The 26,710-nt window shown below is 46.1% G+C and overlaps 1 protein-coding gene across 1 annotated transcript; it reads left to right on the top strand.

The window, feature by feature from the left end:
- Positions 1-19,781: 19,781 nt before the first annotated feature.
- LOC147352867 (olfactory receptor 8K3-like) lies at positions 19,782-20,726 on the top strand (the record flags this gene model as incomplete). The annotated part of the gene is made up of 1 exon (XM_086361042.1): positions 19,782-20,726. A coding segment is annotated over one exon (945 nt), but the record flags the coding sequence as incomplete, so codon positions are not given.
- Positions 20,727-26,710: the final 5,984 nt, after the last annotated feature.

Genomic DNA, 26,710 nt, shown 5'->3' with positions numbered 1-26,710 from the left:
TGTGGGGTTCCTGCTGCAAGGCAAAAGGACACCGATTCCCACTCAACTCTAGATAAGGCCTGATTCCCCTGACTCAAATGCAGTCCAGAGTTTTCACTCACAACTTGAACTGAGGTGTCACTCCCCTGTTGCACATCTAGAAAAAGCTAGAGATCCCAGCCTCAAATCACGGGAGGCCTGGCTTCCATTTTATAACTCAAAAGGAAACTGGAGTTCCATGCCTGAACAAGAGAAGAGGCCTGACTCCCCTGTTGAAGCTCAATAGGAACCCCGAGATCCCTGTCACAACTGGAGAGGAACCCTGAGTTTCCTGCCTCAACTTGAGATGAGGCCCTATTGCCCTGCAGCGACTTGAGAGGAACCCCGAGGTGCCCCTCACAACGCAAAATGAGGCTTGATTCCCCTTAGGGAACATGAGCAGTTCCCTGAGGTTCCTGTACCAACTGCAGTGGAACAGCGAGCTTCCCACCGCAACTCAAGAAAGGCCAGGATATCCCCACTCAATGCAAGATGAGGCACAATTGCCCTGCATTAACTCGCAAGCAATCCCTGTTTCCCTCTTGAAACTAGAAAGGAGGCTTGACTTCTTTTATGCAACTCTAGAGGTTCCCTGAGATACTCTTTGAAACTTAAGAGGAGCCACGAATTTTCCACCACAACAAGAGAGGGAACCCGTGTACCCCACCTCATGTTGAACTGAGGGCCGATTCCCTTACTTCAACTCTAGAGGAATCCCAAAATTCCCCTCACACCTCAGGAGGAGGCCTGTCTCACCTATTGCAACTCAAGAGGCACCCAGAGGTTTCTGCTGCAAGTCAAAAGGAGACTGAGTTCCCCCTAGACACGAAATGAGGCTTGATTCCCCTGCAGGAAATAGAATGGAACACTGTGTTTACATTCACAACAGGAAGGGTGGTCTGACTGCCATGTTATTCCTCTAGAAAAAGCCCGAGATCCCTACCTCAACTCGACATAAACCCTTAAAACCCTTTTAAAACTCGAAAGGAAAGCAGAGTTCCATGCCTCAACATGACATGAGGCTTGACACACCTGTTTAAACTAGACAGGAGCCCCAAGATCTGTGCCGCAACTGGAGAGGATCTCTGAGTGTCCAGCCTCAACTTGAGATGAGGCCCTACTACCCTATAGTGACTTGAGATGAATCCCGAGGCTCTCCTCACAACTCGAAAGGAGGCTTGATTCCTTTGAGGCAACACAAGAGGTTCCCTGAGGTCCCTTTCACTACTGGAGTAGAAGCCCAAGCTTCCAGCCACAATTCGAGAAAAAACACGAGATTCCCCCCTCAACACGAGATGAGGACCAATTCCCCTGCAGCGCATCGAGAACAATCCCTAGTTCCCTTTCGAAATCTGAAGGTGGCTTGACTCCCTTTATGCAACTCCAGCGGTTTCCCGAGATACCCATCGAAACTTGAGAGGAACACAGAGTTTCTCGCCACATCTCGAGAAGAGATCCATGTTCCAAAACTCTTTTTGAGATAAGGACTGATTCCCATTCTTCAACTCAAGAGGAATCCCGACATTCCCCTCCCACCTAAAATGGAGGCCTGTCTCACCTATTTCAACTTGAGAGGAACTCCGAGGTTCTTGACTCAAGTCAAAAGGACAATAAGTTTCCCCTCAACTCGAGATAAGGCCTTTTCCCCTGCAGCCACTCTAGTGGAAACCCAAATTACTCCTCAAAACATGAAGGGAGGTCTGACTCAACTGTTGCATCTCTAGAAAAAGCCCAAATTTTAAGTCTCACCTTGACAGGAGGCCTGACACCCATTTTACAACTCGGGAGGAAAGAAGACATCCATGCCTGAACATGAGATAAGGCCTGAATCTCCTGTGGAAACTCGATAGGAACCCAGAGATCCCTGTCTCAACTGTAGAGGCACCTTTAGTTTCCACCCTCAACTCAAGATGAAGCCCTATTTCACTGCAGCGATTCGAGAGGAATCCCAAGGTGCCCCTCCCAACTCGAAAGAAGGGCCTGACTTCCCAGAGGTAAAATGAGAGGTTCCCTGAGGCACCCGTTGCAACTCAAGAAGAACCCTGAGAGAAGAGTCCCGGGCTCCCGACCTCAGATCGAGCTGAGACATGACTGCCCTGCAGCGCTTCAAGAGCAATCTAGAGTTCTCTCTGAAATCTTGAAAAGACGCTTGACTCCCTTTATGCAAATCCAGAGGTTGCCAGAGATACCCGTTGCAACTCGAGAGGAACCCCAGTTTTACCGCCATAACTCGAGAAGAACCCTGTGTTCTCCAGCTCATCTCAAGATGAGACCCATTTCCTGTTCAGTGACTCTAGAGGAATCCTGAGGTGTCCCTCAAAACTTAAACAGAGGCCTGACTTCCCTGAGGCAACATTAAAGGTTCCCTGAGGTCCCCGTCGCAACTCAAGAGGAATCAAAACTTCCCGGTGGAACTCGAGAAACACCACGAGATTCCCCCCTCAATGCAAGATGAGGCCCGATTCCCCTGCAGAGTCTCTAGAGGACCCCACGCTCCCCCTCGCAACCCAAAAGGAGACCTGACTTCCCTGAGGCAACACAAGAGGTTCATGTAAGTCCCAGTTGCAACGCGAGAGGAACCCCAGGATTCCCGGCACAACTCAAGAAAAAACACGAGATACCCCACATAACACGAGATCAGGCCTTTTTGCCCAACAGCGCTATGAGAGCATTCCCAAGCTCCATCTCGAAAGTCAAAAGGAGTCCTGATTCCCTTTATGAAACTCAAGAGGTTCCCCGAGATACCTATCCCAATTCGAAAGGGCCACCGAGATTCCAGCCACAACTCGAGGAGAGCTCCGTGTTCCCCACCTCATCTAGAGTTCCTGCCCCAAGGCTAAAGGACACCAAGTTCTCCCTCAACTTGAGATAAGGCCTGATTCCCCTGCACTGACTTGAAAGGAACACCTAATATCCCATCACAGCACAAAGGGAGCTCTGACTCCCCTGTTGAAACAGTAGAAAAAGCCCATGTTCCCTGCCTTAAATTGACAGAAGGCCTGACGCTCCTTGTAAAACTCGAGAGGAAAACGAGTTCCATGCCTCAATATGAGATGAAGACTGACTCCCCTTTTGAAACTCGATAGGATCCCTGAGATCCCAGTCGGAACTGCAGAGGTAACCTGAGTTTCCCGCCTCAACGCGAGATGAGGCCTTATTACCCTGCAGCGACTCGAGAGGAATCCCGAAGTGCACCTCGCAGCTTGAAAAGAGGCCTGACTTACCTGAGGCAAAATGAGAAGTTCCCTGAGGTCCCCGTCAAAACTCTAGAGGAACCCCAATTTGCTGACACAACTTGAGAAACACCAAGAGATTCTGCTCTCAATGCAAGTTGAGGCCCAATTCCCCTGTATCACCTCTAGAGCAATCCCGAATTATCTCTCAAAACTAAAAAGGAGGCTTGACTCCCTTTATGCAGCTCCAGAGCTTCCACAAGATACCTGTCTCTCCTCGAGAGGAATGCCGAATTTCCTGCTGCAACTCAAGAAGAGTCCCGTGTTCCGCAACTCATGTCGAGATGAGGACATATACCCTTGCTTCAACTCACGAGGAATCCTGACTTTTTCGTCACATATTAAACAGAGGATTGTCTCACCTATTGAAACTTGAGAGGAACCCCAAGATCCCCATCACAACTGGAGAGAAAAACTGAGATTCCCACCTCAACTCAAGATGATGCCCAATTAGCCTGCAGTAACTTGAATAGAACCCCAAGTTTCCCTCACATCAGGACAGGAGCTCTTACTCCCCTGTTGCACGTCTCCAAAAACCCTGAGTTCCATGCCTCAACTCATCAGGAGTCCTGCCTACCCTTTTACAATTCGAGAGGAAAGTGGCCTTGCTTGCCTCAACACAAGACGAGACCTGACTCTCCTACTGAAACTCAATAGGAACGCCGAGATTCCTGTTGCAACTGGAGAGGAACACTGAGTTTTCCACCTCAACTCGAGATGAGGCCCTATTCCCCTGAAGGGACTCGAAAGAAATCCCAAGGCACCCCTTATAACTCAAAAGGAAGCCTCACTCCAATCTAGCAACATGAGAGATTCCCTGAGGTCCCCGTCACAACACGATAGGAACCTGGAGCTTCCCACAACCCTCAAGAAAAACCACAAGATTCCCCCATCAATGTGAGATGTGGCCATTTCCCCTCCAGTGTCACGAGCACAATCCAGAGTTCCCTCTTGTAACTTTAAAGTAGGCTTGACTCCATTTATGCAACTTGAAAGGTTCCCTGAGATACCCATCGTAATTTGAGAGGAACCCCGAGTTTCCTGACACAACTTGAGAAAAGCCCTGTGTTCACCACCTCATCTCGAGATGAGGGCTGATTCCCTTGCATTAACTAGAGTAGAATCCCGACTTTTCCCTCGCACCTAAGTAGGATGCCTATATCAGCTGCTGAAACTCAAGAGGAGCCTCGAAATTCCTGCCGCAAGTTAAAAGGACACCAAATTCCCCCTCAACTGGAGAAAAGGCCTGATTCCCCTGCAGCGACTAAACAGAACCCCGAGTTTCCCCTCACAACTCAAAGGGATGTCTGACTCCTCAATTGAACCTCTAGAAGATATCCAAGGTCCCCAACCAGAGGTCTGACACCTGTTTTACAACTCGAGAGGAACGCAGAGTTCCATGCCTAAGCAGGAGACCAGGCCTGACTCCCCTATTAAAACTCAAGAGGAACCCTGAGATTCCAGCCACAAGTTGAAATGACACCGAGTTCCCACTAAACTCGAGATAAGGTCTGATTCCCTTGCACTGACTCTAATGGAACCCTGAGATTAACCTTACAGCATGAAGTGAGGTCTGACTCCCCTGTTGCACCTCTAGAAAAAGCCTGAGTTCCCCACCTCAATTCCACAGGAGTCCTGACACGCCTTTTACAACTCGAGAGTAAAGCAGATTTCTATGCCTCAATATGAGACGAGGCCTGGCTCCCTGTTAAAGCTCAATAGGAACCCTGAGATCTCTGTCACCAACAGGATAGGAACACTGAGTTTCCCACCTCAACTCAAGATGAGGCCTTATTCTCTTCCAGCGACTCTAGAGGAATCTCAGGTGCCCCTCTTAACTTGAAAGGAAGCCTGACTTAACTGAGGCAATACAAGAGGTTCCCTGAGTTCCCGGTCTCAACTCAAGAGGAACACTGAGCTTTCCGCCTCACCCTGATAAAAAGGATGAGATTTCCCCACAACGTGAGATGAGGCAACTTTTCCCTACAGTGCTTCGAGAGCAATACAGAGTTCCCTCTTGTAACTAGAAAGGAGGCTTGATTTTATATGCAATTCCGGAGGTTCCACAATATATACTTCACAAATCTAGAGGAACCCCTAACTTTTTTCTGCAACTTGAGAAGACCCCAGTGCTCTCCACCTCATCTCGAGATGAGGGCCAGTTCCTCTGCTTTGGCTTGAGAAGATTCCAGACTTTCCCCTTGCAGCACAAGAGGAGGCCCGTCTCACCTATTGGAACTCGAAAGAAACCCCATGATTCCTGTAGCAAGTCAAAAGGACACTCAGTTCCCCCTTAACTCGAGATAAGACCCTGCACCGACTCGAATGGAACCCTGAGTATCTCCTCATAACACAAAGGGAGGTCTGACTCCCCTGTTGCAAGAGTAGAAAAAGCCCACGTTCCCTGCATCAAATCGACAGAAGGCCTGACACTCCTTGTAAAACTCGAGAGGAAAACGAGGTACCATGTCTCAATATGAGATGAAGACTGACTCCCCTTTTGAAACTCGATAGGAACCCTGAAATCCCAGTCGGAACTGCAGAGGAATCTGAGTTTCCCGCCTCAGCTCAAGATGAGGCCTTATTACTCTGCAGTGACTCAAGAGGAATTCCGAGGTGCCCCTTGCAAATCGAATGGAGACCTGATTTCCCTGGGGCAACATGAGAGGTTCTCTGAGGTCCCGTTGCAACTCGAGATGATCCCAAAGCTTCCTGCTGGAACAATAGAAACACTACAAGATTCTCCCCTCAATGCGAGATGAGGCAAGTTTCCTCAAATTGAGAGTAATTCGGGCTCCCTCTCGCACCTTGAGAGGAGGAGACTTGACTTTGCCGAGGCAACACAAGAGGTTCCCTAAGGTCCCCTCCAAAACTCGAGAGGAACTCCAAGACTCATGCCACAACTCGAGAAAAAGCAGGAGGTTCTCCCCTCAACTGGAAATGAGAACCTATTCCCCTGCAGCGAATTGAGAGGAATTCTGAGGTGCCCCTTGTAGCTTTGAAAGAGGACTGACTTCCCTGAGGCAATACGAAAAGTTCCATGAGGTCCCCGTTGCAACTCGAGAGGAACCCCAATCTTGTCACTGCAACTCGCAAAAACAAACACGAGATTACCCCCTAAACGTGAGATGAGGTTCTTTTCCCCCACAGTGCCTTGAGAGCAATCACGAGTTCCCACTCCAAATTCAAAAGGAGGCTTGACTCTTAATTCAACTCAAGATTTTCCCCGAGATACCTGTCACAAATAGAGAGGAACCCCGTGTTTCCCGCCACAACTCGAAGGGCCCTGTGTTCCCAACCTCATCTTGAGATGAGGGCCGATTCCCATGCTTAGACTCTAGAGGAAACCCGACTTTCCCCTTGCACCTCAGGGGGAGGCCTGTATCACCTATTGAAGCTCGAGAGGAACTCCACAGTCCTGCCGAAATTTGAAAGGATAGTGAGTTCCACCTCAACTCGAGATAAGGCCTGATTTTCCTGCACCGACATGAATGGAACCACGAGTATCCCCTCACAACACGAAGGGAGGTCTGATTCCCCTAATGCACCTCTAGAGAAAGCCAAAGTTCCCCACCTGAACTCGGGAGAATTGACACCCCTTTTACAACTCGAGAAGAAAGTGGAGTTCCATTCCACAAAATAATCAGAGGCCTGAAGCCCCTTTGAAACTCGAAAGGAACCCCGAGATCCCTGTCACAACTGGAGTGAAACCCTGAGTTTCCCGCCTCACATCAAGTTGAGGCCCTATTTCCCTTCATCTACTTGAGAGGAATCCTGAGGTGCCCCTCACAACTGGAAAGGAGGCCTGATTTCACTGAGGCAACAGGAGAAGTTCCCTGGGACCCTGTCATAACTCGAGATGAACCCAAACCTTTCTACTGCAACTGGAGAAACACCACGAGATTCCCCCATTAATGCGAGATGAGGCCAGATTCCCTTCAGTGACTTGAGAGCAATGCTGCACTGCCCCTCGCAACTCGAAAGGAGCTGACTTCCCTGAGTCAACACGAGAGGTTCTCTGAGGCCCCAGTCTCAAATCGAGAGGAACCCCAGGCTTCTGGCCTCAACTCGAGAAAAACCGTGAGATTCCCCTGTCAACGTGACATGAGGCCCTATTACTGTGCAGCGCCTCTAGAGCAATCCCGAGTTTCCTTTCAAAACTCAAAAGGAGGCTTGATTCCCTTTATGCAACTCAAGAGGTTACATGAGATACACGTCACCACTTGAGAGGAACCTCGAGTTTCATGCCACAGCTAGGGATAGGCTCCATTTTACCCACCTTATCTCGAAATGAAGGGCAATTCCCCTGCTTCGACTAAAGAGGAATCCCGGCTTTCTCTTTGCAACACAAGAAGAGGACTGTTTCACCTATTGAAACTCGAGGGAACCCTGAAGTTCCTGCTGCAAGTCAAACAGACACCGAGTTCCCCCTCAACTTGAGATAAGGCCTGATTCCCCTGCACCATCTCAAATGGAACGACTAGTATCCCCTAACAACACAATGGGAGGTCTGATTCCCCTGTTCCACCTCTAGAAAAGGCCCAAGATCCCCTCCTCAAAACGACAGTATGCCTGACACCCATTTTACAAGTCAAGAGGAAAGTGAAGTTCCATGCCTCAACACGAGACGAGGCTAAACTCCCATGTTGAAACTAGATAGGAACACTGAGATCCCTGTGTAACTGGAGAGGAACCCCGAGTTTCCTGAAACAACTCGAGAAAAGTTCTGTATTCACCACCTGATGAGGATCGATTCCCCTTTTTCAACACAGGAGGAATCCCAACTATCCCCTCACACCTCAAGAGGAGGCCATTTCACCTATTGAAACTCGAGAGGAACCCTGCGGTTCCTGCCCCAAGTCGAAAGGACACTGAGTTATGCTTCAACATGAAATAAGCCCCAATTCCCCTGCACAGACTCTAAGGGGTCCCTGAGTATCCCCTCACAGGAAGATGGGAGGTCTGACTCCCCTGTTGCACCTCTAGAAAAAGCCCAAGTTTCCTGCCTGAACTCGACAGAAGACCTGATACTCCTTTCACAACTTTAGAGGAGAGCAGAGTTCTATGTCTCAAAATGAGACGCCGCCTGAGTCCCCTGTTGAAACTTGATAGGAACCTTGCAATTCCCATTGCAACTGGCGAGGAACCCCAAGTTACTAGGTTCAACACTAGCTGAGGTCCTATTCCCTTGCAGCGACATGAGAGGCATCCTCAGATGTCACTTACAACTCGAAAGGAGCCCTGACTTCCCTGAGGTCAACATGAGAGGTTCACTGGGTCCCTGTTGCAACTTGAAAGGAACCCAAAGCTTCCCACAGCAACTCAAGAAACACCAAGGAGATTGCCCCCTCGATGCGAGATGAGGCCCGATTTCCTGCAGTGACTCGAGAGGAATCCAAAGCTACCCTAGGAACTCCAAAGGAGACTTGACTTCTCTGAATCAACCCAAGAGCTTCCCTGAGGTTTCTGTCGCAATTCGAGAGGAACCCAAAGCTTCCTGCCGCAAATCGAGAAACACCATGAGATTCTGCCCTCAATGCGAGATGTGGCCTGATTCCCCTACAGTTACTGAGGAGGAATCCTGTGCTCCCCCTCACAACTCGAAAGGAGACTTGACTTTCCTGAGGCAACACGTGTGGTTCCCTGAGGTCCCTGTCACAACTCAAGAGGAACACCAAACTTCCTACCACAACACGAGAAAAACCACAAGATTTCCCCATCAACCCCAGATGAGGCCATTTTCCTCTGCAGCTCCTCGAGAGCCATCCCGAGTTGCCTATCGAAACTGCAAAGGAGACTTGACTCCCTTTATGCATCTCAAGATGTTCCCCAAGATACCCATCACCACTCAAGAGGAATCCTGTGTTTCCCGCCACAACTCAAGAAGAGCCCCGTGTTTCCCACCTCATTTTGAGATGAGGGCCGTTTCCCCTGCTTTGACTAGAGAGGAATCCCGACTTACCCCTCGCACCTTAAGAAGAGGATCTCTCAACTATTGAAACCAGAGAGGCACCCCATAGTTCCTGACACAAACAAAAGGGCACCACTTTCCCCCTCAGCTCAAGATAAGGCCTGATTGCCCTGTACAGACTTGACTGGAACTCGAATATACCCTCACAACACGAAGGGTGGTCTGACTCCCCTGTTTCAACTCTAGAAAAAGCCCAAGTATTCCCCCTGAACTCGACATGAGCCCTACACCTCTTTTACAACTCGAGAGGAAAGTGCAGTTCCATGCATCAAAATGAGATGAGGCCTGACTCCCCTGTTGAAACTCGATAGGAACCCCATGATCCCTGTCACAATTGGAGAGGAACCCTGATATTTCAGCCTCAACTAGAGATGAAGCCTTATTGCACTGCAGCTCCTTGAGGACAATATCAAGTTCCCTCTCAAATGTGTAAGGAGGCTTGACTCCCTTTATGCAACTCAAAAGGATCCCTGAGATACCCAGCACCACTCAAGAGGAACCCCACAACTCAAGAAGGGGTCCCTGTTACCCACTTCATCTCGAGATGAGGGCCAATTCCCCTGCATCGACTCAAGAGGAATCTCGGCTTTCCCTTGGCACATAAAGAGGCAGCCTGGCTCACCTATTGAAACTCAAGAGGAAGACCACAGATCCTGCCGCAAGGCAAAAGGACATCAAGTTCCCCTTCAACTCGAGAGAAGGCCTGATTCCCCTGCACAGACTTGAATGGAACCCCGAGTATCCAGTCACAACATGAAAGGAGGTCTGACTCCCCTCTTGTACTTCTAGAAAAAGCACATGTTCCTGCCTCAATTCGACAGGAGGCCTGACACCCCTTTTAACTTGAGAGGAAAACGGAGTTCCATGGCTCAACACGAGAAGAGGCCTGATTCCCCTGTTGAAACATGATAGGAACCCCAAGATCCCTGTCGCAACTGTAGAGGTACCCTGAGGTTCCCGCCTCAACTCTACATGAGGCCCTATTCTCCTGTAGGGACTCTAGAGGAATCCTGATGTGTCCCTTTCAACTCAAAAGGAGGCCTGACTTTCCTGAAGCTACATGAGAGGTTGTGGAGGTCCTTGTCACAACTCAAGAGGAACCCAGAGATTCCTGCCGCAACTTGAGAAACACCACGAGATTACCCCCTAATTGAGAGATGAGGCTCGATTCCCCTGAAGTGACTCGAGAGTAATCCTTCACTCCCTATCACAACGCCAAAGGAGACTTGACTTCCCTAGGCAACACGAGAGGTTCCCTGAGGTCCCTGTCATAATTTGAGAACAACCCCAAGCTTCCTGCTGCATCTCCATCCAAACCAGGAGATTCCCCCCTCAATGCGAGAAGAGGCTCTTTTCCCCTCCAGTGTCTCGAGAGCAATCCCGAATTCCCTCTCAAAAGTCGAAAATAGGGCTTGACTGCATTTATGCAACCCAAGAGGTGCCTCAAATATCCACCACCACTTGAGTGGGATTCTGAGTTTCCCACCACAACTAGAGAGGAGCCCCGTGTTCTCCACCTCATCTCGAGATGAGGGCCGATTCCACTGCTTTGACTCGAGAGGAATCCTGACTTTCTGCTCACACCTCAAGAGGAGGCCTATCTCACCTACTGAAACTCAGGAGGAACCCTGCAGTTCATGCCACAAGTCGAAAGACACTGACTTCCCCCTCAATTCGAGATAAGGCCTGATTCCCCTGCACAGACTGAAATGGAATCCCGAGTATACCCTTACAACAGGAAAGGAGATCTGACTCCCCTCTTGCACCTCTAGAAAAAGCCCAAGTTCCCGTCTCAATTCTACCAGAGGCCTGACACCCCTTTTATAACTGGGGAGGAAAGTGGAGTTCCATGCTTCAACATGAAATGAGGCCTGACTCCCCTGTTGTAACTTGATAGGAACCCCGAGTTCCCTGTTGCAAATGGAGAGGAACCCTGAGTTTCCCACCTTAACTGGAGATGAGGCCCTATACCCGTGCAGTGACTCGAGAGGAATCCAGAGGTGCCCCCTTGAAATTCGAAAGGAGGCTTGGCTTTCCTGATGCAACATGAGAGGTTCCCTGAGGTCCCCTTTGCAACTCGAGAGGAACCCATAGCTTCTCGCCGCAACACGAGAAACACCACGAGGTTACCCTTCAATGTGAGATGAGACCCGATTCCCCTGCAGGGACTCAAGAGCAATCCTGTGCTCCCCCTCACAACTCAAAAGGAGACTTTACTTCCCTGAGTCAACACAAGAGGTTCCCTGAGGTCCCTTTGGAACTTGAGAGGAACCCCAGTCTTCCCGTGGAAACTCGAGAAAAGTCACGAGATTCCTACTTCAATGAGAGGTGAGGCTCTTTTCCTGTGCAGCACCTCTTAAGCAGCCCCGAGTTTCCTTTTAAAATTCAAAGGGAAGCTTGAATCCATTTAGGCAACTCAAGAGCTTCCCCGAGATACACATTGTCACTCGAGAGGAACCCCGAGTTTCACACCACAACTCGGGAAGAGCTCCATGTTCCCACCCTCATCTCGAGATGAGGGTGATTCCCCTGCTTCAACTCAAGAGGAATCCGGCTTTCCCTTCACACCTCAAGAGGATGCCTGTCTAACCTATTGAAACTTGAGGAGAACCCAGCAGATCCTGCCACAAGTTGAAAGGACACCGAGTGCCTCTTCAGCTCGAGAGAAGCCCTGATTCCTCTGCATGAACTTGAATGGAACCCCGAGTATCCCCTCATAAAATGAAAGGAGGTCTGACTCCCCTGTTGCACCTCTAGAAAAAGCCCAGGTTCCCTCCTCAATTCAACAGGATGCCTGACACCCCTTTTACAACTTGAGAAGAAAGTGGAGTTCCATTCTTCAACAAGAGACTAGGCCTGACTCCCCTGTTCAAATTTAATGGGAACTCCTAGATTCCTGCTGCACTGGAGGCGAACCCTGAGTTTCCCACCTCAAATAGAGATGCAGCCCTATTCCCCTTCAGTGACTGGAGAGGAATCCCGTAGTGCCCCTTGCAACTCGAAAGGAGACTTGACTTCCCTGAGACAACACAAGAGGTTCCCTGAGGGTCCCATTGCAACTCCCAATGAACCCATAGCTTCCTGCCTCAACACACCAGGAGATTCCCCCCTCAATGCATGATGAGGCCCAATTCCCCTGCAGTTACCCGAAAGCAATCCTGCGCTCACCCTTGCACCTTGAAAGGAGACTTAATTTCCCTGAGGCAACATGAGAGGTTCCCTGAGGTCCCCATCGCAACTAGAGAGAAACCCCAAATTTCCCACCACAACTCAAGAAAAACCTCGAGATTCAGCCCTCAATGCAAGATGAGGCCCTTTTCCACTGCAGCTCTCTGAGAGCAATTGTGAGTTCCCTCTAGAAACTCGAAAGGAGGCTTGACTCCCTGTACACAACTCAACAGGTTCCCCGAGAAACCCATAGCAACTGGAGAGGAACCCCAAGTTTCCTGCCACAACTCGAGAAGAACCCTGTGTTTCCTACCTCATTTAGAGATGAGGGACAATTCCCCTGCTTTGACTTGAGAGGTATTCCCATTTTCCCCTCGTACTTCAAGAGGAGGCCTGTGTTACCTATTGAAACTTGAGAGGGACCCTCTGGTTCCTGCTGCAAGTTGAAAGGACACCAAGTTACACCTCAACATGAGATAAGGCCTGATTCCTCTGCACCGACTCTAATGGATTCCCGAGTTTCCCCTCACAGGAAGAAGAGACGTCTGACTCCCCTCTTGCACCCCTAAAAAAATCCCAAGTTTCCCACCTGAACTCAAAAGCAGGGACTGATACTCCTTTCATAACTCAAGAGGAAAGCAGAGTCCCATGCCTCAAAATGAGAAGCAACCTGACTCCCCTGATGAAACTCAGTAGGATCAGCGAGATCCCTATCTCAACTGGAGATGAGCCATGACTTTCAAGTCTCAACTCGAGCTGGAGCCCTATTCCACTGCAACGACTCAAAAGGAATCCCGAGTTGCCCCTCACAACATAAAAAGAGGCCTGACTTCCCTGAGGCAACTGAGTGGTTGCCTGAGTTCCCTGTCGCAAATACAGAGGAACCCAAAGCTTTCCGACTCAACTCGAGAAACACCACGAGATTCCTCCCTCAGTGCGAAATGAGGCCTTTTCCCCTGTAGTGCCTCAAGAGCAATCCTGAGTTCCCTCTCGAACCCTGAATGGAAGCTTGACTCCCTTTATGCAACTCAAGAAGTTCCCAGAGATGGCCGTCGCAACTCCATAGGAAACCAGAGTTTCCCGACACAACTTGAGAAGAGCCCCGTGTTCCACACCTCATCTCGAGATGAGGGCCAATTCCCCTGCTTCGACTCGAGAGGAATCCAGACTTTCCCCTCGCACCTCAAGAGGAGGCCTGTCTCACCTACTGAAACTCAAGATGAACCGCACGATTCCTGTTCCAAGTAGAAAGGACATGGAGTTCCCCCTCAGCTCGAGACAAGGCCTAATTCCCTTGCACTGACTCGAATGGAACCGCAAGTATCCTCTCACAACACGAAGTAGGTCTGACTTTCCTGTTGCAAAACTAGAAAAAGCCCCCGTTCCCCGTGTCAACTCGACAGGAGGCCTGACACTCCTTGTACAACTCGATAGGAAGATGTAGTTCCATGCCTCAACATGAAATGAAGCCTGACTCCCCTTTTAAAACTCGATAGAAACCCCAAGATCCCAGTCATAACTGGAGAGGTACCCGTAGTTTCCAGCCTTGCCTCAAGATGAGGCCCTAGTCCCCTGCAGCGACTCGAGAGGAATTGCGATGTGCCCCTCCAGCTTGAAAGGATGCCTGACTTCCCTGAGGCAACACAGGAGTTTTCCTGAGGTCCCCACGGCAACTCAAGAGGAAACCCAATCTTCCTGCTACAACTCATGAAAAAGCACAAGATTCCCTGCTCATCACCAGATGAAGGCTTATTTCCCTGCTTCAGCTCGAGAGGAATCCTGAGTTTCCTTTCCAAACTTGAGGAAAGTAGAGTTCCATGCCTCCCAAGAGAGGAGGCCTGACTTTCCTGTTGAAACTCAGTAGGAACCCCAAAATTCCTGTCACAACTGGAGAGGAACACTGAGTTTCCTGCTTAAACTCGACATGAGGCCCTATTCCCCTGCAGCCACTTGAGAGGAATCCGGAGGTGCCACTCACATCTTAAAAGTAGGTCTGACTTTCCTGAGGCAACATGAAAAGTTCCCTGAGGTCACCATCACAAATTGAGAGGAAACCAAATCTTCCAGCCTCAACTCGAGAAAACACCATGAAATATTCCCCTCATTGCTAGATGAGGCCCGATTCCACTGTAGTGACTGGAGAGCAATCCCACTCTCCCCTCCCAACTCGAAAAAAAACTTGACTTTGCTGAGGCAACAAGAGAGGTTCCCTGAGGTCCTCATCGCACCTCAAGAGCAAGCCTAAGCTTACTATCACAATTGGAGAAAAACCACGAGATTCGCCGTTCTAGCCCTTTTCCCTTGCAGGGCCTCAAGAGCAATCCCGAGTCCCCTCTTCAAAATCAAAAGGAGGCTTGACTCCCTTTATGCAACTTAAATGGTTCCCCAAGGTACCCATAGCAACTTGAGTGGATTCCGCCACAACTCTAGAAGAGCCCCATGTTCTCCACCTCATCTTGAGAGGAGGGCTGATTCCCCTACTTCGAATCCAGAGGAATCCTGACTTTCCCCTTGCACCTTAAGAGGAGGCCTGTCTCACCTATTAAAACTTGAGAGGAACCCCACAATTCCTGTCCCAAGTAGAAAGGACACCAAGTTACCCCTGAATTCAAGATAAGGCCTGATTCCCCTGCACTGACTCTAATGGAACCATGAGTATCCCCTCACAACACGAAGGGAGGTCTGACTCACCTGTTGCAACACTAGAAAAAGCCTATATTCCCCACCTCAACTCGCCAGGAAGCCTGACACTCTTTGTATAACTCGAGAGGAAAATGGAATTCCATGCCTCAACATAAGACAAAATCTGACTCCTCTTTTGAAACTCGATAGGAACCCCGAGATCCCAGTCGTAACTGGAGAGATACCGGGAGTTTCCCACCTCAACTCTAGATGAGGCCGTATTCCACTGTAATGACTCCAGAGGAATCCAGAGGTGCCCCCTGCAACTTGAAAGAAGGACTGACTCCACTGTGGCAACACAAGAGGTTCCCTGATGTCCCTATTGCAATTCAAGAGGAATCCCAAGCTTCCCGATAGAACTTGAGAAAAACCATGAGATTCCACCCTCAACACGAAATGAGGCCATTTTTCCTGTAGCAACTCGAGAACAAACCCAAGTCTCTCTCGTAACATGAAAGGAGGCTTGACTCCCTTTCTACAGTTCCAGAGGTTTCATGAGTTTTCCCGCTGCAATTGAGAAGAACACTGTGTTTGCCACCTCATCTCCAGATGAGGGCAGATTCCCCTGCTAAGACTCGAGAGGAATCCTGACTTTCCCACAATAGGTGGCCTGTCTCATCTATTAAACTCCTGTGGAACTCCCATGTTGCACCTCTAAAAAAGCTTGATTTCCCTGCCTCAGCGTGACAGGAGGCATGACAACCATTTTACAACTGGAGGGGAAAGTGGACTTCCATGCCTCAAGAGGAGACAAGGCCTGACTCCCCTGTTTAAACTCGATAGGAACCACGAGATCCTTGTCACAACTCAGAGGAACCCTAGCCTTAACTCGAGATGAGGCATATTCCCCTATAGTGACTCAAGAGGAATCCTGAGGTGCCCCTCTCAACTCTAAATGATGGATGATTTCCCTGAGGCAACACGAGAGGTTCCATGAGGTCCCCAAAGCAACTCAAGATGAAACACAAGGTTCCAGTCACAACTCAAGAAAAAGCACTAGATTACCCCCTCAACGTGAGATGAGGGTTGATTCCCCTGTTTCGACTCAAAAGGAATTTCGAGTTCCCTCTCCAAACTTGAAAGGAGGCTTGACTCCCTCCCTTTCTGCAACTGCAGAGGTTCCTTGAGTTTGCCACTGCAACTCAGGAAGAACCGTGTATTCCCCACCTCATCTCAAGATGAGGGCTGATTCCCCTGCTTTGACTCGAGAGTAGTCCCGACCTTCCCCTCATGCCTCAGGAGGAGGACTGTCTCCCCTATTGTAACTCGAGGAGACTGTTAAAGTTCCTGCCTCAATTTGAAAAAACACAGAGTTCCCCCTCAACTTCAGATAAGGCCTGATTCCCCTGCAGCGACTAGAATGGAATCCCGAATTTCCCCTCACAACACAAAAGGAGCTCTGACTCCCATGTTGCACCTCTACAAAAAGCATGAGTTCCCCGCCTCAACTTGACAGGACTGAAACCCTTTTACAATCTGAGAGGAAAGTGGAGTTTCATGCCTCGCAAGTGGAGGAACCCTGGGTTTCACACCTCAAATTGAGGTGACACCCAATTTGCCTGCAGTGACTCAAGATCAATCCTGAGGTGCCCCTCAAAACTCGAAAGGAAGTCAGACTTCCCTGAGGCAACAAGAGAGGTTCTCTGAGGTCATAGTTGCAACTCAAGAGGAAACCTGAGCTTCCCACCACAACCCAGGAAACACCACGAGATTCGCCCCTCAATGCATAATGAGTCCCTTTTCCCTTGCAGTGATTCGAGACCAATCCCAAGTTCTCTCTCACAACTCGAAAGGAGGCTTGACTCCCTTTATGGAACTCCAGAAGTTCCCCAAAATATCCATCACAATTCGAGAGGAAACCTGATGTTCCCACTGGAACTCTAGAAGAGCCCCGTATTTCCCACCTCATCTCCAGATGAGGGCCAATTTTCCTGCTTTCACTCAAGAGGAATCCTGACATTCTCCTTGGACCTCAAGAGGAGGCCCGTCTCAACTTTTGCAATTCCAAAGGAACCACGAGATTCCTGCCGTTAGTTGAAAGGACACCAAGTTCCCCCTCAACTCGAGATAAGGTCTGATTCCCCTTCAGCCACTTGAATGGAACCCTGAGTTTCCCCTCACAACACCAACAGAGGTCTGACTCCACTGTTTCACCTTTGGAAAAATCCCGAGTTATACACCTGAACTCGACTGGAGGACAAACACCCCTTTTACAAGTAGAGAGGAAAGCAGAGTTCCATGCCTCACATGAGATGAGGCCTGACTCCCCTGTTGAAACTCGAAAGGAACTCTGAGGTCCCTGTCAAAACTGGAGAGGGAACCTGAATTTCCAGCCTCACCCTGAGATGAGGCCCTATTTCCATGCAGCGACTGGAGAAGAATACAAAGGTGGCCCTGGCAACTGAAAAGGAGGCCTAATTTCCTGAGGAAACATGAGAAGTTCCCTGGGGACCACGTCACAACTCGAGATGAACCCAGAGCTTTCCACTACAACTCGGGAAAAAACAGGAGATTCGCCCCTCAACGCAAGACGAGGCCCTTTTCCCTGGAAGTGCCTCGAGACCAATCCCAAGTTCCCTCTTGAAACACAAAAGGAGGCCTGACTCCCTTTATGCAACTCAAGAGGTTCCCCGAGATACCTGTCGCAACTCAAGAGGAAACCGCGTTTCCCATAACAACTAGAGAAGAGCCCCGAGTTCCTCACCTCATCTCGAGATGAGGGCCGATTCCCTGCTTCGACTCGAGAGGAATCCTAACTTTCCCCTAGCACCTCAAGAGGAAGTCTTTCTCACCTATTGAAACTTCAGAGGAACCCCGTGGTTCCTGCCACAAGTCAAAAGGACCCTTCAGTTCAGTTCAGTTCAGTCGCTAAGTTGTGTCCGACTCTTTGCGACTCCATGAATCGCAGCACACCAGGCATCCCTGTCCATCATCAACTTCCGGAGTTCACTCAGACTCACGTCCATCGAGTCAGTGATGCCATCCAGCCACCTCGTCCTCTGTCGTCCCCTTCTCCTCCTGCCCCCAATCCCTCTCAGCATCAGAGTCTTTTCCAATGAGTCAACTCTTCTCATGAGTTGGCCAAAGTACTGGAGTTTCAGTTTTAGCATCATTCCTTCCAAAGAAATCCCAGGGTTGATCTCCTTCAGAATGGACTGATTGGATCTCCTTATAGTCCAAGGGACTCTCAAGAGTCTTCTCCAACACCACAGTTCAAATTTGAACATTTGAATATGCTATCCTGATGAAGGTGAAAGTGGAGAGTGAAAAAGTTGGCTTAAAGCTCAACATTCAGAAAATGAAGTTCATGGCATCCGGTACCATCATTTCATGGGAAATAGATGGGGAAACGGTGGAAACAGTGTCAGACTTTATTTTTCTGGGCTCCAAAATCACTGCAGATGGTGATTGCAGCCATGAAATTAAAAGACGCTTACTCCATGGAAGGAAAGTTATGACCAACCTAGATAGCATATTCAAAAGCAGAGACATTACTTTGCCAACAAAGGTCCATCTAGTCAAGGCTATGGTTTTTCCAGTAGTCAAGTATGGATGTGAGAGTTGGACTGTGAAGACAGCTGAGCACTGAAGAGTTGGTGCTTTTGAACTGTGGTGTTGGAGAAGACTCTTGAGAGTCCCTTGGACTGCAAGGAGATCCAACCAGTCCATTCTAAAGGAGATCAGCCCTGGGATTTCTTTGGAAGGAATGATGCTAAAGCTGAAACTCCAGTACTTTGACCACCTTATGCGAAGAGTTGACTCATTGGAAAATACCCTGATGCTGGTAGGGATTGGGGGCAGGAGGAGAAGGGGATGACAGAGGATGAGATGGCTGGATGGCATCACTGACTCCATGGGCGTGGGTCTGGGCAAACTCCGGGAGTTGGTGATGGACAGGGATGCCTGGCGGGCTGTGATTCATGGGGTTGCAAAGAGTCGGACACGACTGAGCAACTGATCTGATCTGATCTGATAGGTATCCACACCTATATGTGTACCTATATATTTATATGGGGCTTCCAAGGTGGCTCTAGTGATAAAAAATCTGCCTGCCAATACAGGAGACATAAGAGACACAGGTTCAATACCTGAGTCAGAAAGATTCCCTGGAGAGGGCATGGCAATCCACTCCCGTATTCTTGTCTGAAGAACCCCATGGACAGGGGATATTTATCTATCTCTGTATTTATGTCTAGGTAATGGCAACCCACTCCAGTGTTCTTGCCTGGAGAATCCCAGGGGCTGGGAAGCCTGATGGGCTGCCATCTATGGGGTTGGACAGAGTCAGACACGAGTGATATGATTTAGCAGCATGCCATCTATAACATTATGGTGTTTCAGCTTTAGCACTCCTGAGTTTTTGGCTGATAAGGGGTGTTATGAGATGTTTAGAAACATAACTGACCATTGACCATTATATGCAACTACCACTCACCTTCCAGTTGCAATAACCAATATGTCTTTCAGATGTTGGCAATTGTTATTTGCTTAGTAAAATAACCAGTGAATATTTCAGACTCTGTCTCTATCTTTATTTATGCATATTATTATACATAGGATGTGGGATTTTTAAAAATATCCTATTTTGGAAAGTTAGGATGTATTTTCCTTATACAAGCTTCACATATGAAAAATCTACCAGGTGATAATACATAAAATCTGCTTATTATGCTTGATATCTACACCCAGAATACGTATCCTGATAAACATGCGTGAAACCACAAAATCTAACTGTGCCAAATGAATTCATCCTCATGGGAATCACAGACTGCCCTCAGCTGCAGGCTCCATTGTTTGGGCTCTTCCTCATCATTTACATAATCTCAGTGGTGGGTAACTTGGGCATGGTCATCCTCACTAAGGTGGACTCCAGGCTACAGACACCCATGTATTTCTTTCTCATACACCTGGCTCTTGCTGATCTTGGCTATTCAACAGGTGTAGGACCCAAAATGTTGGCAAATTTTATATTGGGTCAAAATTCAATCTCTTATTATTTATGCCCCACACAGCTGGCTTTCTTAATCATGTTCATTATAAGTGAACTTTTTATTCTGGCAGAAATGTCCTATGACCACTTTGTGGCCATCTGTAAACCCTTGCTTTACATAGTCATCATGCCACAAAGGGTGTGTCGGATATTGGTGGCAATCCCCTACCTCTATAGTGCATCCGTGTCTCTTACTGTCACTGTAAAGATTTTTAACTTATCCTTCTGTGGCTACAATGTCATCAAACATTTCTACAGTGACTGTCTCCCCTTGACATTTTCACTCTGTTCAAACACACAAGAAATTGAACTGATCATTCTGATCTCCTCAGGTGTTAATATGCTTCTCTCCCTTCCAATAATTCTTATGTCTCATCTGCTCATCCTTGTAGCCATTCTTAGGATGAACTCTGCAGAAGCTAGTCACAAGTCTTTTTCTACCTGTGGATCCCACCTGACAGTAGTCACAGTGTTATTTGGGACTTTGATATTTATGCATGTGCAATCAGAGTCTAAACAATCCTTTGACACTGATAAAATGGCATCTATATTTTACACCCTTGTTATCTCCATGTTAAATCCCTTGATCTACAGTTTGAGGAACAAAGATGTAAAATATGCACTACAAAAGATGTGGAATAAGCTTTGTAACATTTCCTCTTAAAGCCTACATACAATATGATTCCTATCACTTAGATTCTGGGCTTCAGACATTTTTTATGTGTCTAAATGGAATAGCAAGTACAAATAAGTTCAATGTACTTTTAGAGATTGCTTTTTATGTGCCAGTAACACTTTAATGTGCTGTACTTACACTAGTGCACAAAGAAAGAAAAACATCTGCCTTATTTGAGTAAGAGAAATTAATCATAAATATAATTAAGTAAATGTTATTATACAGGACAATTGATTAGGACACTACAGAGTATTCAAGCAGGTAAGGACATTGGGTATGCTGTGTGTGGGAAAGGAAGAATAGTAGATTGGTGTTGGTGCACTGGACGGCCCAGAGGGATGGTATGGGGAGGGAGGAGGGAGGAGGGTTCGGGATGGGGAACACATGTATACCTGTGGCGGATTCATTTTGATATTTGGCAAAACTAATACAATTATGTAAAGTTTAAAAATAAAGTAAAATTAGAAAAAAAAAAAAAGGTGAATTTAAATGATTATTTTCTCAACTAACAGAATAAACTTCCCCATGACTATGTGTATGTTTGAACATGTGCATCTGTGTGTGTGTGTGTGTGTGTGTGTGTGTGTAAGAATATCTATCTGTTTGAGCCTCCATACACTTCTAAGGCATATGAAAAATTAAACTTCCCTGGAAAAGGACATGGCAGCTCGCTCCAGTATTCTTGCTGGAAAATTCCATGGACAGAGGAGCCTGGTGGGCTACACTCCATGGAGTCACAAAGAATTGGACATGACTGAGCACACAACACAAAAACTAAACTTTTTGTGGTTTCAGGGCAGCTCAGTGTAGCATAATGACTTGACCTCAGCAATTATCTGAACTTTCCCAGATGTTTCCATGCCGCATAGAGGAAGTTAGTGTCCTGTTCTGTTCTTATCAGTGAAGTTACTTTCATATATGAGCCCTAGAAAGCCTATTAACTCAGCACACTTTGTAATTCAGTAATCTACAAAATCAACCCGATATTTTATTTGAATCAGTTCATTCTCTGCACCAGTGAACATTCCAATTAAGATCAATTTCCTTGATTATAGTTAACAATATGTACTGTGTATACCTGAAAGTTAAGACAGCAGCATTTAAATGTTTTCATCACAAAAGAAAAGGTAATATTATGGAGGTATTGTTGGTGGTGTTCAATCACTAAGATCAAGTTTTTGCAACACAATAAATTGCAGCACTCTAGGATTCACTGCCCTCCACTATATCCCATCTTTACTGTTTAGTTTCTAAGTAACACCCAACTATTTGTGATCCCATAGACTGTAGCTAGCCAAGCTACACTGTCCATGGGATTTCCCAAGCAAGAATACTGGAGTGGGTTGCCACTTCCTTTTCCAGGGGATATTGCTAACCCAGGGATCAAACCTGCGTCTCCTGCATTTGGCAGGCAGATTCTTTACACTGAGCCACCAGGGAAGCCCAGAGTTTGCTCAAATTCATGTCAATTGAGGTAGTGATGCTATCTAATCACCTTATCCTCTGCCACTCCCTTCTCCTTCTACTGATGGAGGTATTACCTCATGCTAACTTGTAAGCATGCTGCAGTGTGTAAGTGTATCAAATAACACATTGTACACCACAAACTTACACAATGCTGTAAGCCAATTATATCTCAGTGATGCAGAAAAAATAAATCTCTTGAGGTCTCCCACAGTCACTTTCAATTTTGCATTTATAATTTTTGCAGATTTTTATTCCCAACCACTTCTGTTTGTTTAATGTTGTTGTTCAGTAGGTAAGTCAGTTTCAACTATTTGTGTCCCAATGAACTGCAGCATGCCAGGCTTCCCTGTCCTTTGCCATCTCTCTGAGCTTGATCAGACTCATGTCCATTGAATCAGTAATGTTAACTAACAATCTTATTATCTGCCACCCCCTTTTCCTCTTGCCCTCAATCTTTCCCAGCATCAGGGTCTTTTCCAATGAGATGGCTCTTCCCATTAGAGGGCCATGTAATGGATCTTCAGCTTCAGCATCAGTCCTTCCAATGAATACACAGGGTTGATTTCCTTTAGGATGGACTGATCTGATCTCCTTGCATTCCAAAGAGACTCTCAAGAGTCTTCTCCATTTTATTGGCATATAATTGCTGATAGTCATCTCTTATGATCCTTTGTATTTCTGTGTTGTCTGTTGTGACCTCATTTTCATTTCTAATTTTGTTGATTTTTCTCCCTTTGTTTCTTGATGAGTCTGGTTAATGGTTTGTCAATTTTCTTAATCCTTTCAAATAACCAGCTTTTGGCTTTGTTGATTTTTGCTATGGTTTCCTTTGTTTCTTTTGCATTTATTTCTGCCATAATTTTTAAGATTTCTTTCCTTCTACTAACCATGGGGTTCTTCATTTCTTCCTTTTCTAGTTGCTTTAGGTATAGAGTTAGGTTATTTATTTGAGTTTTTCCTTGTTTCTTGAGGTATACTTGTATTGCTATGAACTTTCCCCTTAGCATTGCTTTTACAGTGTCCCATAGGTTTTGGGTTGTTGTGTTTTCATTTTCATTTTCATTCATTTCTATGCATATTTTGATTTCTTTTTTGATTTCTTCTGTGATTTATTGGTTATTCAGCAGCGTGTTGTTCAGCCTCCATATGTTGAAATTTTTAATATTTTTTCTCCTGTAATTGAGATCTAATTTTACTGCATTGTGGTCAGAAAAGATGCTTGAAATGATTTCAATTTTTTTGACTTTACCAAGGCTAGATTTATGGCCCAGGATGTGATCTATCCTGGAGAAGCTTCCATGTGCGCTTGAGAAAAAGGTGAAATTCATTGTTTTTGGGTGAAATGTCCTATAGATATCAATTAGGTCTAACTGGTCTATTGTATCATTTAAAGTTTGTGTTTCCTTGTTAATTTTCTGTTTAGTTGATTTATCCATAGGTGTGAGTGGGGTATTAAAGTCTCCCACTATTATTGTGTTATTGTTAATTTCCCCTTTCATACTTGTTAGCATTTGTCTTACATATTGCTTTGCTCCTATGTTGGGTGCATATATATTTATAATTGTTATATCTTCTTCTTGGATTGATCCTTTGATCATTATGTAGTGTTCTTCTTTGTCTCTTTTTACAGCCTTTATTTTAAAGTCTATTTTATCTGATATGAGTATTTCTACTCCTGCTTTCTTTTGATCTCTATTTGCATGGAATATCTTTTTCCATCCCTTCACGTTCAGTCTGTATGTGTCCCCTGTTTTGAGGTAGATCTCTTGTAGACAACAAAATAAAAAGATCATATACCATGACCAAGTGTGCTTTATCCCAGGGATGTAAAGATTCTTCAATATCCACAAATCAGTCAATGCAATACACCACATTAACAAATTGAAAAATATAAGCCATATGATTATCTCAATAGGTGCAGAGAAAGCCTTTGATAAAATTCAACATCTATTTATGAAAAAAATTCTCCAGAATGCAGGAATAGAAGGAACATACCTCAACATGCTATGCTATGCTATGCTAAGTCACTTCAATCATGTCTGAATCCGTGTGACCCCATAGATGGCAGCCTACCAGGCTCCCCTGTGGCTGGGATTCTCCAGGCAAGAACACTGGAGTGGGTTGCCATTTCCTTCTCCAAAGCATGAAAGTGAAAAGTGAAAGTGAAGCCGCTCAGTTGTGTTCGACTCCTAGCGACCCCATGGACTGCAGCCTACCAGGCTCCTCCATCCATGGCATTTTCCAGGCAAGAGTACTGGAGTGGGGTGCCATTGCCTTCTCCAACCTCAACATAATAAAAGCTATGCATGAAAAACCTACAGCAAACATTATCCTCAATGGTAAAAAATTGAAAGCATTTCCCCTAAAGTAAGGAACAAGACAAGGGTGCCCACTCTCACCACTACTATTCAACGTAGTTTTGGAAGTTTTGGCCACAGCAATCAGAGCAGAAAAAGAAATAAAAAGAATCCAAATTGGAAAAGAAGAAGTAAAACTCTCACTGTTTTCAGATGACATGATCTTCCACATAGAAAACCCTAAATACTCCATCAGAAAATTACTAGAGTTAATCAATGAATACAGTAAAGTTGCAGGATATAAAGTCAACACACAGAAATCTCTTGCATTCCTATACACTAATAATGAGAAAATAGAAAGAGAGATTAAGGAAACAATTTCATTCACCATTGCAACGAAAAGAATAAAATACTTAGGAATATATCTACCTAAGAAACTAAAGACCTATATATATATATATATATATATATATATATATATATATATATATATATATATATATACTATAAAACACTGGTGAAAGAAATCAAAGAGGACACTAATAGATGGAGAAATATACCACGTTCATGGATCAGAAGAATCAATATAGTGAAAATGAGTATACTACCCAAAGCAGTCTATAGATTCAATGCAATCCCTATCAAGCTACCAGCGGTATTTTTCACAGAGCTAGAACAAATAATTTCACAATTTGTATGGAAATACAAAATACCTCGAATAGCCAAAGCAATCTTGAGAAAGAAGAATGGAACTGGAAGAATCAACCTGCCTGACTTCAGGCTCTACTACAAAGCCACAGTCATCAAGAGAGTATGGTACTGGCACAAAGACAGAAATATAGATCAATGGAACAAAATAGAAAGCCCAGAGATAAATCCATGTACCTATGGACACCTTATCTTTGACAAAGGAGGCAAGAATATACAATGGAGAAAAGACAATCTCTTTATCAAGTGGTGCTGGGAAAACTGGTCAACCACTTGTAAAAGAATGAAACTAGAAAACTTCCTGACACTATGAACAAAAATGAACTCAAAATGGATAAAAGATATAAACATAACAAAAGAAACTATAAGCAAGATGAAAAGACAGCCTTCAGAACGGGAGAAAATAATAGCAAATGAAGCAACTGACAAACAACTAATCTCAAAAATATACAAGCATCTCCTGCAGCTCAATTCCAGAAAATTAAACGACCCAATCAAAAAATGGGCCAAAGAACTAAATAGACATTTCTCCAAAGAAGACATACAGATAGCTAACAAACACATGCAAAGATGCTCAACATCACTAATTATCAGATAAATGAAAATCAAAACCACAATGAGGTACCATTTCACGCCAGTCAGAATGGCTGCTAACCAAAAGTCTACAAGCAATAAATGCTGGAGAAGGTGTGGAGAAAAGGGAACCCTCTTACACTGTTGGTGGGAACGCAAACAAGTACAGCCACTATGGAGAACAGTGCGGAGATTCCTTAAAAAACTGGAAATAGAACTGCCATACGACCCAGCAATCCCACTGCTGGGCATACACATTGAAGAAACCAGGATTGAAAGACACATGTGCACCCCCAATGTTCATCGCAGCACTGTTTATAATAGCCAGGACATGGAAGCAACCTAGATGTCCATCAGCAGATGAATGGATAAGAAAGCTGTGGTACATATACACAATGGAATATTACTCAGCCATTAAGACTTCAGGCTCTTAAGAAGAATTCATTAAGAAGAATACATTTGAATCAGTTTTAAGGAAGTGGATGAAACTGGAGCTTATTATACAGAATGAAGTAAGCCAGAAAGAAAAACACCAATACAGTATACTAACACATATATATGGAATTTAGAAAGATGGTAATGGCAACCCTATATGCGAGATAGCAAAAGAGACACAGATGTATAGAACAGTCTTTTGGACTTTGTGGGAGAGGGAGGGGAGATGATTTGGGAGAATGGCATTAAAACCTGTATAATATCATATAAGTAACGAATTGCCAGTCCAGGTTCAATGCAGGATACAAGAAGCTTGGGGCTGGTGCACTGGGATGACCCAGAGGGATGTTATGGGGATGGAGGTGGGAGAGGGGTTCAGGATGGGGAACATGTGTACACCCGTGGTGGATGCATGTTGACGTATGGCAAAACCAATACAATATTGTAAAGTAAAATAAATAAATAATAAAAATTAAAAATAGTCTTCTCCAG

Source organism: Bos grunniens, chromosome 19 (assembly GCF_055505025.1).
Source record: "Bos grunniens cultivar Pamir isolate PY7600 chromosome 19, Bosgru_T2T1.0, whole genome shotgun sequence".
NCBI lineage: Eukaryota > Metazoa > Chordata > Mammalia > Artiodactyla > Bovidae > Bos > Bos grunniens.
The sequence above is the reverse complement of the archived record's forward strand: the minus strand, read 5'-3'. Positions and strand labels throughout refer to the sequence as shown.